Here is a 14,297-nt window from a genome sequence, read left to right as displayed (position 1 = left end):
CTGGACAAATCTCAGCTTCCACAGGCTTCCTTTGCTCTCCACGGACGTCCTAAAGCTCTGGCTAGTAGCGCTGAAAAAGGACCCCAATACGCCAGTGGATACATTGAGGCTAGCCGATCATCGGGTATGCAGTATGCACTTTGCTGCCGATGATTTTTTTCCAAAAAACACATGGGACACAGAAAGTGCAGCGTCTCCGCCTCAGGAAGAATGCCATCCCAAAGGTTGCAGAAGGCACAACAGACACAATGGAGGTAAAGCATTTCTCTTGAAGCTTAGTGGAATTATGTTATTAGGCTATAATGTGTGCTCATCGATTGGTGTAATATGTCAACAAAGTAGCTAGCAATATAACGTTACAAACTAAGTTGAAGAATTATCTACAGTAATTATCACTGATAGCAATATAAATAGACTATAAAACACTCTCAGACTGAATTGAAAAGTCTGTAAAACTAAGAAGCATGTTTGTTGAATACCCCAAGCTCAACACAGGTGAGCTGGGGGAAGGGCACCTCTTTTCTTCACTAGCCTACCCTCTGCAGACAATTGTGTGAATTGGCTCCTGTACCTGCATTTCCATATAGCAACTTTACCAAGGGTGTTGGGGGAAGGGCAAATTTCTTTGTTCAATAGCCTACCCTATGCAGACAACAATGTGTGAATTGGGATCCTGTAGGCTACCTACATGTACAAATAGAAACCTTATAAACGGTTGTTTTTGTCATGAGGCTTTGTAACACACTTCTTCGCCACTATCTTTTAGGAGAGTGCCAGTGGTGCGGGGTCTCCTCCGGAGGCAGACTTTGAAATACGCCCACAATCCACTCCAATCAAAAGCCAACACAGAGCAGATGAGGAGCCATCTGGATCATCTAGGCCTGATTTATCCTCTTTGTTGACTATACTTCTAACCAGTCCACCTCAGACAACAACACGCACAAGACCATCCCGATCTGGAAAATACCTTGCTTTGCCTCCTATATGGTCCCAATCAGTGGTAAGCACAGCAGTGAAATGGTTTTGCATGGGTATTATCCGAGTATCTATTCAGCCCATCCATTCCTGTACTGTACATATACAATGTGTATTTTATTTGTCTGCACCAGGAGCGGATCCCATCCACATCAACCTCCACTTTGATTCCTGCACACCCGTCTGCCTCAACACCATCGGCAGTATTGAGAGTGAGTTGAGAGCCTTGTCTTTTATTCATAGCAAAACGATAAACATGTATGCATAAAAAGTTATCATGTAAATATTACTATGATAGAGTGAAAATTTCTTACTTGAACATCAGTGCAGTTAGAGATAAATTCTGCAACTGTTTTGTGTCTTCAGAGTGAACATGAAGAAGAGATGGAACCGGTGTCTGATCTCAGCACGAGTTTTGGGGACTTGGGTCTGGATCCCGCAGACGTCAGTTTTGGACCACCAAGTTCTGACCCGCCTTCCAGCACAGGGACTACGTCTGGGTCTGCAAGCTCTTGTGGAGACACCACAACAGGATGGGCCGAAAAGAAGTGGCTGGTGAACGAGTCACACCTCCTTCAACTTTTTCAAACCTGTCCCAAGTGTACCAGTCTAATAACCGAGACTAAAATCAACACCAAAGGCAGCCAAATCAAGATCCACTGGACCTGTGGGAAACACTTTGGTGACTGGCAGTCATGTCCTGACCGAAGAGGCATGCCAGAAAATAATCTGCAAGTATGTGCATCAATAGTTTTCACCGGAGCCACGTACACAGACATAGCAGATTGGGCTTCTCTTCTCAACGTCCCCATTCCACATCAAACACAGTTCCAAAACATTCAGAAGACCTACCTCCTACCTGTCATACAGTCCACCTACAAAGATAAACATGACCAGATCAAATCCCGGCTCATTGATGCATCACAGTCTGGAAATAGTACTGAACTCTGTGGTGATGCCAGGTGTGATAGTCCTGGTAAATATTACATCATTACTAATATTGTACAATCATCTCAATCGCTATCATTTTATATAATTAACATTCCCCACCCCACCCCCACAGGAAATTGAACCATATGTGTTTCTATTCTCAGGTTACAGTGCAAAGTATTCAACATACACTTTCCAGAATGATGCCACCAAAGAACTAGTCCATTTTGAATTGGTCCAGGTAATTCATCTATGCAAAACTAAAATGCACTGTGTGATGAGGTTGCTTTCATCAAGAAAAAAAACATGTGGATGTTAAACTTTTTAATATTCATTATGCTTTAGGTGACAGAGGCAACAAGCTCTGTCGCCATGGAGACCATGGGATTCCAGAGGGGCCTGAACCAGTTGCTGGAGTGTGGGGTGGATGTTGCTGTGATGACCACCGACAGATCACCTTCAATCCGTAAACTCATGAGAGAGGAATACCCCCAAATCCGGCATGAGTTTGACCCCTGGCATGTCGTCAAGGGTAAGCTAAAACCACAGGCGGACTGGCAATCTGGCCGCGCTGGCAAATGCCAGAAAGGCCTTGGGACTCAGGCCCGCCTGAGGGGAGGGGAGGGGAATTTGATTGGAAAAAGGGCCGCTGTGTCTGAGGGGGATTTGATTGGAATAAGGGCCGCTGTGTGTGAGGGGGGGGTGTGCATTGGAATAAGGGCCGCTGTGATGCAAACGGCAGCCAGGGTCGTCTTTTGATCCCAGTCTGCCACTGGCTAAAGCCATCACATTTTACTATCTAACCCACAGCTTAGAAGTGCTTACTCATTTAGAAAGGCAAAGTAATTGACAATGCAATTCCTTGCATGTGTTTGTATTGTTTAATTTACTGATTGGGATTTTGTTGTGTGTGTGTTTTCAGGTGTAAAGAAGAAACTTGTTGCTGCATCGAATAAGAAGGACAGCAAAGACCTCCTTCTGTGGGTGAAAGCTATAACCAACCACCTGTATTGGTCCTGTGAATCCTCAAAGGGAGATCTGGGGTAAGAATCCAAAGAATATGAATTTAGAAAACAGAAAAACTAATTCACTAAAAACCATACTCTAATTTATAAAGTCCTCGATACTATTCAGGATCAGAATGGGATTATGATTTTTTCCACTTTGTAATGACCTAAAATATAAACAAAATGATCTCCCCTGATCTGCTACATACATACTGTAAACATAGCTTTACAGTCCTGTAATTTCAATATTTTTTTCAAGAGAAGTGTTTCGCTGAGGGTCCATTGTCATCTTTTCAGGTTGCAGTCCGTCGATGGGTTTCGGTGCTGCATCACATCAGTGGCGTGCATCGATGGGAGGTTGACGGTGTTGAGTACACCTGCTGTCATCCTCCTTTGACAGACGAGCAGCAACAGAGAAAGAGGTGGATAGAATCTGGTTCACCAGCTTTAACGCCCTCAAAGACATCGTGACAGACAAAAATCTCCTTCGGGATTTGAAGCAGATGTCACTTTTCAAACATACAGGTGTGTCACTTTTATATAGTTGAAGTATTTCTGAATCATAATTTGTAATTGTTCTTCTAAATGTGTTGTTGAACCGCAATCCGCTGCTGTAGGCTGGGAATGAATCCTGTTTTTTTTAAATTTTGATCCATTTCCTGTTTTTGCAAAAGGTGGCGCTCAAACACAGAAAAAGCTACAAAGTTATACTACCTTTATAGTCCACAAGGGACTAAATAATATACTAGTCCAAAAAATGCGCACACACACACACACAATGTATCCGATGTGGATGTATAATTGTCTATGGTTGTCTGTCTTTCACCCACACAGGATCTCTGGAGGTGTTTCACTCCGTGGTGCTGAAATACGCCCCGAAAAGAATACATTTCGGATATGACTCCATGCGGGCACGCACACAGCTGGCAATCATGGATCACAACGAAAATGTAGACAGACCACAGGATACAAGCAAAAAAGGTAACGTGAGATTAGCAAAAAATATTTATAGTTATCAAAAGATTTACATAAATGTTACCTAGTTCTCTAAAAACAAGAATAGATAATGCAACTTCTCAAGGTTGTTACAGGAAGCAAAACTGATGCCGGAGACACACCCAGTCAATCACATGGGATGAATAGATGGGGAGACACACCCAGACAATCACATGGGATGAATAGATGGGGAGACACACCCAGTCAATCACATGGGATGAATAGATGGATGATAGATGGTTGATGGGCTTCAACTTTTTATAGGCCAGCTTTGTGCTCTAATGTCTTTCGTGGGAGTAATTGACAATCTTTACCTATTTTTTTATAACAGAGTTCTGTGCTGTAATATATGTCCTGCCATAACAACCGCATTCACATAAAATTATTATTATTATTTATATGGTGAACTATAACTAGAAACTGCTTTCATTTTTTTCCAGGAGAACTCCGCTACAGTTTTAAATTCTCCAGACAGAGTCACGAATGGGTGACACAGCCCATATACGTTCGCACAGCACAGACATTCCGGAGAGACCTCATGGAGCGCGTACTGCACATGAGGGATGATCCAAATGTGCTTTACACAGTACCTCGCAAGGAGAAGAGACCACCTCACAAAAGACTGCTTCAGAACATTGCTCCAGTCCCTAGACCAGATAGAAATGTTTTAGTGGCTAGACGGACCAGTCGTTTCGGGCGTTTATTCAGAGCTACACCGTATTAGCTTGACAGAATTCGAATCATGTTTTCTGACTGCTGGATTGTCATGTCATGGGAATTTATCTCACTGTGCCTTGTACCATTTATATGAGAATTTTGTTGTTGATTTCTGGTCTGTGCTGTAGGTCTGTGTGTTTGTATGCTGTCTGTAGAGCATACTGACTCGAAATAAAAACACAAATAACTTTGTGTTTGTTTCATTTAATTTTTTGATTCAATAATTATGAAACGTTATATTTCTCTATATAAAATGTACAAATGTAGGCTGGTAAAAAAAAAAGTACATCAGTGATACACTGCAGTGGGTAATATGCATCCAGCATAGTTATGGGATCTGGTCTGGGATAAGATTTTAGTGATTGCAAATGGCAATGCTAGGGAAAACTGCATGTTATCCTAGATAGAATGAGACATGATAATGACAGTATTTTTCAAAGAAGCAGAAAATAATCGAATAATGTAGTCTGTTTGGGAATGTGTAGGCTATTGATAGTCAAATGATATTGAAAATGTCCTCTGCCTCGGTGAACCCAACATAGCTGTCTGTTGGGGAGGGGTATTTCGTTCTGATGGCTGTGACAATGCAACTCGGGATGACTCTTCTGTTGCCAGGTCCAAGGTGTTGCCCTCGAAGTGCCCACTCCAGCACAATGCGATAGGCTACGAGTCTGTACTGCCTGTAGGAGAGGAGGGTTGATTAGAAGAAAGAAATGTAAATTCTAAGATATTTACTTATCAGGCGGACAAATTCAAGGCAAAAAATATTTTATGCATATGTTATTTGTAGTCTACTTACTCAATTGAAAGTTGGCCATTTGGTCCTAAAGGCTTTGGCTGGGTCTTCCAGTTCACTTTTGGCACACGAAAGAAAGTTTCTACCACTGCCCGGTTGATCAGAGATGGAAAATCCTCAAGAGTTGTGAGACACTGTTGTGTGGGGTCCGATGTGTCGTTATTTCTCGAGACTTCCAGACGTGCATCGTCTGGCCTCAAGTCCCACTCAGAGCAACAAATGCATTCCTCCTCTGTTGGCATAGGGTGACAATGTAGGCAAGAACACCACCAGTTACCATCTCTTCGGGAGCGTGCAGCGGTTTGTTGTTCTCGGGCCAGCTGTTCCTCTCTCTGTCTCCTCACCCTCCTTTCAAGGAGCTCTTCGTCCGTATACTCTGGCTCAAAACGATATGGACGTCCGTCATATTCTAATTCATTTTCTAGATCCTCTAAATCTGACAAATATTCAGCCATATTGCACACAATATTCTAGGCACCAACAATCCGATCGTAGCGCAGAGAATGTGAGCGCGAGTGTAGCCTACAGACGGAGAATAGCCAGTCTGCGCGCTGGCCTGTGCGCATGCGTGCTGGAGCAAGTGGGGGAGAGGCGTGTAAAGATCATATTACAGAGGCTAAAGACCCCGTATTTGGAAACCACAACAATGTATCGCGTTGAAGAATCTCAACTGGCGATTCATCCAATCTGATTGATGAAAACAACCGTTTAGCGGCCGAAAATGGATTTTGAGAAACTGCGTTCCCGTTGCCCCGTCCGCCGCCATTACATGGATATACTGGCTCGCGCTGGATTTTAAATTTCTTCTACAGGCCTCCGAACAACACAAAAGTGATCTCGGTGAGTCAAACTTCTTATAATATGTCGTAAATAAGGTCCAGGTTGTCAAAAACAAGCATTGCCCTTTAAAGGAGGGTCGAAGTGTGCGTAGAGTTACGCACACCTTCCGCCAACTTATCGCTCAGCTCGTTTTTTATAAATACCGAAAGTTGCGTAGAAAGTTGCTCAGCATGGGTTACGCACGCTTTTTAAAAAACGCAACGTTTATAAATGAGGCCCCTCCGTAGGCCTATGTGAATTAGTGTAAATATGTCATCAATAGCGTAAGCATCACAAACATTTGAATAGAATAGAATAGAATTTCCACCCTGCCTTTCTGTGACATTCGCTACCAGCAAACACTGAAAATAAAGGTCCTCAAATGTATAATGGGCTATTATTAGCCTATCTGACCATACAAATGGATTATGGGGGGAGGGGGTGCTTCTAGTTCCAACCAGGGTTGTTGGCTGTGAAGCTACTTGCAATTGCGAAGTATTTCAGTTCGGATGACTGTACGTGTATGTATGTTAAAACACGTTTGTGCCTGTGTATGTACAGTATGTACTCACGCAGTGTGAATTCCTGCCCCAGGGCCTGTGGTTTATTTACTACGCGTTAGCTGCTGTGACAGCAGTAGTGGTGGAGCCAGCAACACAGACGCCTTGCTGCCCACCACCTCCTCTGCCAACCCCTCCATCCTCCCTCCTCTCCTCACCCCCGCTTCGCCCTCTCCCCCCTCCCTCACTCCCCCCTTAATCAGGAAGCCCCTGGGAGAGAAAGCTTCGGTGGCGTCCAGGGGACCTGGCGTGGGCCCTGACAGACTCAAGGGGTGATGCCCTGCTCTGATTTAACCACACAACCAATTCCAGCCTGCTCTCTCTCTCTCTCTCTCTCTCTCTCCCTCCGCTCTCTCTCTCTCCCTCCAGCCCCCCTCTTCCCCCGGCTTTACCAGCTCAGCTCATCTTGGTGGTGAATCTTTAGCAAAGCTTCTGCGTCTGGGGATTTGTTTTCTCCCTCTTCTTTCCTTCCCCCTCCTGTCTTCCAGCCTCACCCCCCTCCCAGCCTCACCCCCCCTCCCAGCCTCACCCCCCCCCCTCTCCTAGCCTCACCCCCCCCTCTCCTAGCCTCACCCCCCCCCCCGTGTTCATAACCAGAGAGGGGATTCATCTTGTGCAGCCTGGCGTGCTGTGTTTTCCTCCGCCCATCCACCCAAATCTGTGGACGCTATCAGACACAGATACTATGTTCCCTCTAGATTCCAGACCAGCCGTCAGGAGATGAGCCATCGAGCAACCAAAACAATGGTAGATAGAATCTGTGTGTGTTGTTACAGTAACAAGTTTTGAATTTGGAGACCTGAGGGTGAGTGAGTGAGTGAGTGAGTGAGTGAGTGAGTGAGTGAGTGAGTGAGTGAGTGAGTGAGTGAGTGTGTGTGTGTGTGTGATTCTGTCTTCCCTGTGTATACTGTCACAATGCATGAACATGGCTCAGTCTTTAATCAGTTTTTCTCAACCCCCATTGGCGATTCTGTCAATCCACCTGAGTCTGACTTCATCTTCCATTACAGTTGCGCTTCCATCCCTTCATCTCCTCACAGCCCTGGAAACACACCAGCAGCTGTGATAGACTCTATCTACAGCTCATGTCCTCCCAAGTGGTTAACATAACCATCTGATAGCTATTTGTTGGAAACGGTAAAGGGCAGGCAATTTCAAAAATACTTCTCAGGTGATTGGATGAGCCATCTGTCTATCAGCGTCTATCACACACTATAACTTCAACCGCAACCTTGATATCATCACACCTAAACCCGCCCAGCATAGCTGTTTGTTCTTAGAATGCCAATTACCTACATCGTTTTCTGATCTGGCACAAATGGATCTCTATGTGAGAGAAGCAGAATGTGAGATTGCATCGTGGCATATTTAAACTGTAACTGAGGGTCTGAGAGCTAAAACCTAGCTTGAACATTTGCTCCACAGGTTGGATTCTAATGGGCAAAATAATGAGGTATACCGTGGAACCCTCCAGACGTTCTAAAGGTCTACAAGTGACCAATCAGCAGGAGAGGTGGAACCACACTAGAGGGAACCGGACCTCTTAGGACATCACACCCCCACTATCTAACTATTACTTGATAAATGTCCCTGGTTTACACAATCACCATTTATGACCTACTAATTGGCCCTTTTCATGCGTTAGGAAAAGAGGTACAATTAAAGAAGTAATAAACCCTTAATCATGGTGTGCTTTGGTTGCAGTGGCCTTACATGCACTGTACTTCCAATCAGTGAATCAGCACGATAAACTGTGTGTGTTGCCAAGCAAAAACAACAACAGGAGACTGATGTGTCCGCGTGGGATCATTTTCTCACTGTAATGACTTGCTAGTCTACCAACGGGGGTAGTGTTACTGCCAAGACAGTCTCCATGGCTACACAGTGACTGGGGATGTCATGAGCCACTCACCATCGAGAGCGGGGTAATGGCCTGGATGTCCCTCTGGACCACGGTCAACTCCGTCACCACCTTGTCTGAATCCGGAGGCGGGTTCTGTCCTCGGTAATCAATGTTCCAGTTGATCCTCCTGGTGACTGATTGGCTGGTGAAGTTCTCCATCTCGAAATCCAGCTGCATCACCTCGATATTGGCCAATGAATCACTGCCAAGGCAAAAATACAACAACAAATCTGAGCCAATCACGGCATGAAACATCATAGCAGCAAAATCTGCACCGAGCCCTGCCATTTCATTCATTAACAAGGGCTTAATGGGGTCAGGTTTGAATTTGATCATTAGATGTACTAATGAATGAGCCAAGGGCACAACCAGCTGTTCTGTCATGTGTTAGGTGTTAGGTAGTATGTGTTAGGTATTATGTGTTAGGTATCATGTGTTAGGTATCATGTTAGGTATCATGTGTTAGGTATCATGTGTGGTATTATGTGTTAGGTATTATGTGTTAGGTATTATGTGTTAGGTATTATGTGTTAGGTATTATGTGTTAGGTATCATGTGTTAGGTATCATGTGTGGTATTATGTATTGAAACAATCTGCAAATAAAACAATTACACTTCTACTTGGGTCCGACCAAACAGAGATGGACAATCTGAGATCTGGAATTTTGGCTTATTGCTCCCCTTTTTTGGAGCAAATTAATCAGGCATAGGACCTGTTTGCATGTTTGTGTGTGAGTAATGTTTTTTAGAGAGATGAACATGACAAGATATATTTTGTGTGGTATGTGTGTCACTGTGCTTCACAACGGTAGAGAAGATTAAATGTTTGTGGTGATCACGTGTTTGCATTCTGCAATTTACCCATCAGAAGGAAATGTGGTTGGTGATCCATGATTACGAATAGGATTTTAAAATCCTGTAACATTTCAATTTCTGGCATCCATTGCATAAACCAGATACAGTATATGAGTGTCACATGGGTTTGAGTTCTGCCTGAGCAGATTCATATTCAGATGCTCATACATTGTAATGGCCTTTCTACGTGTACAGGGGAGTCAAATTCTTGGGTTCTGGCTCAACCTTGTACCAGAAACATGCAGTAGTAACAACAAAATATAATGTCAGCAAGGAAGTATAGCATAACAGTAATAAAAGCAATGGCTACAATAATAGAAACACCACAAGATAATAACAGTAAAGAATAATAAATAATAAAGCATAATAGAAATAAAAACAATAGCTACAATAGTAATAAAAACGGTACAATACAGTGTAATAGAAGGCAATAGTGTGCGTTAAGTCTATGGTGCATGAAGGTGCAAATGTGCTTTGCTTTGTGTGTGTGTGTGTGTGTGTGTGTTTGTGTATGTACAGTCGGAAGCATGTGTGTGTGTGTGTTAGTGTATGTACAGTCGGAAGTGTGTGTGTGTGTGTGTGTTTGTTAGTGTATGTACAGTCGGGAGCATGTGTGTGTGTGTGTTTGTGTGTGTACAGTCGGGAGCATGTGTGTGTGTGTGTGTTTGTGTGTGTACAGTCGGGAGCATGTGTGTGTGTGTGTGTTTGTGTGTGTACAGTCGGGAGCATGTGTGTGTGTGTGTGTGTTTGTGATGTACAGTCGGGAGCATGTGTGTGCGTTTGTGTGAGTGTTAGTGTATGTACAGTCGGAAGCATGTGTTTGTGTGTGTTTGTGATGTACAGTCAGGAGCATGTGTGTGTGTGTGTGTTTGTGTGTGTACAGTCGGGAGCATGTGTGTGAGGGACACGTGCAGACAGGCAGCATGCCGTTTGTTCAGGTGTCTGTCTTGTTGCCTGATGGAAAAAAGCTGTCCCTGAGCCTCCAGGTCCGGGCCTTGAGGCAGTGATAGCGTTCGCCAGATGGCAGCAGCTGAAACGGGGCCATGGTTGGAGAGGCTGGGGTCTTTGATGATCCTGGGGGCTTTGCTGGTACTCCAGCTGTTGTATAGCTCCTGGATGGAGGGGAGCACACACCCACTGATGTGTTGGGCAGACCGCACTACCCTCTGCAGCGCTTTATGGTTGAGGGCAGAGCACTTCCTGTTGCGGCTCGATTTCCCGCACCTCCACCCTCGAGCTCCGTGCGCCCATTCCCGCGTTACGCGCAGCTTGGCACGGGCATCTTTCCTATCCTGAGTTCCCTCCGGTCTCTCTCTTGACTTCCCTCTGGTCTCCGCCGAGGCTGCCGTGCGTTCTCGCCCTCACATGCACAGCCCTCCCCCTCGGCACGGGCACGGCACGCTCTCGCCCGGCACAGCTGAGCGATCAGACATGGCTGGCTTCGGCGGTTCAAAGAGGTTTAAAAACATGCACGTCCAAAAGTGCTGAGCTCTAGGTGCTGGACAAAAATACAAGCAGAAAAGAAGACAGAATCCACACACTAGATATGCTCCCACTAACATTTATTTATGGTTTCTCACCTCAGGGTGACGTTTCGGGCACAAGCCCTTCTTCAGACATAAAGCAGCACAGACAAACATTCCCTGATCTTAACATAAGGGTTCCTCACAACTGACGCTGCTCATCATCTACAAGAATCTGGTCATCTCGACAATCATTGCCAGCCCTTCCTATAGTATCCCTGTGGTAAGTAAGTACCCAGCCTGTTTATCCTACCGTGTGTATTGATAGTCTTCGTGATTTTTTGTCCCCTGTTTCTTTTCTCATTTCGTTTCTCGTTTTTTCCCTCCGGACCCAGTGCACTGCTGTGGCTTGCCAGCCATTACCTCTGGATTAACACATGGATTCCTCCACCCCCCCTCCTCTGGATTTGGACTACAACTACGGACTCTGATTACAGACTGCTGGACTGTGTTTGTTGATTGCCTGACCTGATTCTGATTTAGAACTTTAGTAGTAGTAGCAGTACCGTGCCCCAACCGTGCCCATTGGACTTTTGCACTTTTTTCTGCCTCCCGTCTGGCTGGCTGGGTTCAGTTCCTCCAAACCATTACAAGTCCCAATACCACACTGGGATGTTCCCAGTCAAGATGCTCTTAGTTGTGCCTCTGTAGAAGGCTCTTAGGATCCTTGGTCCCATGCAAGATTTCTTCAGCTGTCTGAGGCATTGTTGTACCTTTTTCACCACATGGTTGGTGTGCACATCCCAGCTTACAGTAGGACCTCAGTGATATACACCCAGGAACTTGGAAGTTGCTAACTCTTTCCACAGTGGAGCCACTGATGGTGATGGGGTGCAGACTCTCTCCTCTCTTCCTGTAGTCCACAATCTTTGCTGCCCGTTCCATTATTTTGTACAGTAACACCACTTGACAAACTTGATAGATCGGGCACTGACAACCACAAACTTGATACCCGACAGACTAGTTAAAGCTAGTAACAAGTACATAGGAGCTAGCTAAGCAGACTAGCTAAACCTAATAACTTGGTAACATACTGAGTTCTATGGATAAATACATCACTCAACATATATTGATCAAGCAAAACATGGGCATTGTAATTATTGGTAGTGTAATGAATCAGCAATAACACATAGCTACACACGGAACATTTTATGTGTAGCCTACTAGTCAAGTGTCAGTTCTTATGTGTAACAGAATGCTTTGTGGTTATGGTTAAAAGTGATACAATGACACCATCTAGCTGTAGGGTAGTAGCCGACGTTGTGACAGTGGGATTGCGCGTTGCACTTACCCAGACTGTTTTACTTGATCAATAAAACATTTTGGGTGATTGATTAATAGCTACTCTGCTTAGCTAGCTAGCTCCTATGAACTTGTTGCTAGCTTTAGCTAGTCTACCTAGCTGTCTAGCTACTAGCTTGCTGCTGTGAACTTGTCTAAATATGTAGCTAACGTTAGCTAGTTAGCTAGCAAGCTCTTGGACTAAATGTTCGTCACGTCGTAAGTATTTGCGGATTGCAGAACGGATCGTGTATCAAGTTTGTCCAAGTGGAGTTGCCGTACATGATGATGGACCAGGCGCGCATGCGCAGATGCTATTGGAACCAATCAGGCAGCTGGAACCGATCTGGTACTGACAGACCTCTCTCCTGTAGTCGTCGTCAGTAATGAGGCCCATTACCGTCGTGTTATCTGCGAACTTCATCACCCTGGTGGAGCTGTGCATGGCTACGCTTGTTGGTGTACAGGGGGTAGAGGGGAGGGCTCAGGATACAACCCCCTGTGTTGAGGGTCTTATGGGAAGTGGCAAGATGAGATCTGACAGACTGAATGAGTTTTGCCTGTTTGTCTCAACATCACTCATAGGATAGGCCCCTCCCTCCCATCATCCCTGACACACCTTTTCTCAGGCAGGTGGCGTAGAGAGACCACGCTTAGAGAGACCTGCACTGAATGAGGACACCAGACGTCTGGATGGCTGGAGGGGAATGTGTAAGAGCACAGCAGACAAAGGGGATTAAAGGGAAGGGGATACCGGGTGAAACACCCTGTAGAGAAATGTTGATGACAGCGTAAACCGTTCAAAGGGGGGGAGGGGTTGTATTCGCGTGTCCTCTCCGCTAGCTCCCTGGTTGGCTACAGTAGCTAATGCTCAGATTTGTGCAACGGTTAGGGATTATGCTCCTCTGATCATAAGACTTGTTGAACTGATTAGCAGGGGGGGGTCTTGGAGGGTCAAACAACCTTCCGAAGGCTAGGAGGGTTATTTAAGCAGTTTACGGCAGTCTGCTCGGCGGGACCACTGAGCATGCACACGGCGTACCTAGAGGCATTTCTTATCCACATCAGTATGCAACAATTGATCTGTATCTCTATCCCATGGGCCTCTAGGATTTCTGAGAGTAATGTGATTCTATGCCTCTTACTCAAATGTATCAGACTGGCAGATGATTCGCCTTCATTCAAGCCATGTTTGCAGACTGAGGCTGATAGAGCTGAAACATCAGAGCCCCCCAGCGAGACACCATTTTGTGCCTGCCGCACAGGATCTCCTGCAGCAGTGCAGAGATCTTAACATCAGACACCTGGCGTGCGGAGTGGGAGGAGAACACCTCCAGACTCCGTGATTTCATCCCGGCCGCCGGTCCTTCCCCTCCCGGGATGGACTTACCCAGACCGGCGTGGGTGAGGCTTAATCGCCTCCAGACCGGCGCTGGACGCTTCTGCTCATCGATGCACAGATGGAGCTTGGTATCCTGTGCGGCGTGCGAGTGTGGCGCTGAGGAACAAACTGCAGACCACGTCATCCAGGACTGTGTTATGGTTCGGGCCGGGTCCGCCCCAGCTCACCCCCTGCTCCCAGTCTGGACCCGCGTCCCTGCCCCGGACCCCTGATTCGCCCCGGACCCCTAGGTCGCCCCGGACCCCTGGTCCACTCTGCTCGCTCCCGGTCCAGACCCTCACCCCTGCCCCGGGCCCCTGGTTTGTTCTGCCTACCCCCTGCTCCCGGTCCAGACCCTCTCCCCTGCCCCGGACCCCTGGTTCACCCTGCTCACCCCCTGTTCCCGGCCTGGATTCCTCACCCTGAGCTCCTGTGCCCCCTGGACCTTCCTGGACCCTGAGCACCTCCTCCTCCTGTGTATATGTTACGGTGAATGTGAGGAAACGGGGAATGTGAGCTTTTCCCGGTTAATGTGCACATTCCCCGACCTCGCG

General features: G+C 46.1%; 1 protein-coding gene across 1 annotated transcript in view; it reads right to left on the bottom strand.

Moving 5' to 3' along the window:
- Positions 1–14,297, bottom strand: part of tmem132e (transmembrane protein 132E) — a gene marked incomplete at its 3' end in the record, with an annotated part of 143,363 nt that overhangs the window by 55,034 nt on the left and 74,032 nt on the right. The window contains exon 4 of the mRNA XM_084449528.1: positions 8,713–8,905. Within this exon, the coding sequence (XP_084305654.1) occupies positions 8,713–8,905 (193 nt within the window). The remainder of the gene's footprint in view (positions 1–8,712; positions 8,906–14,297) is intronic.

Source organism: Borostomias antarcticus (assembly GCF_949987555.1).
Source record: "Borostomias antarcticus genome assembly, chromosome: 15".
Taxonomy (NCBI): domain Eukaryota; kingdom Metazoa; phylum Chordata; class Actinopteri; order Stomiiformes; family Stomiidae; genus Borostomias; species Borostomias antarcticus.
This window is presented reverse-complemented; position numbering and strand designations above follow the sequence as displayed.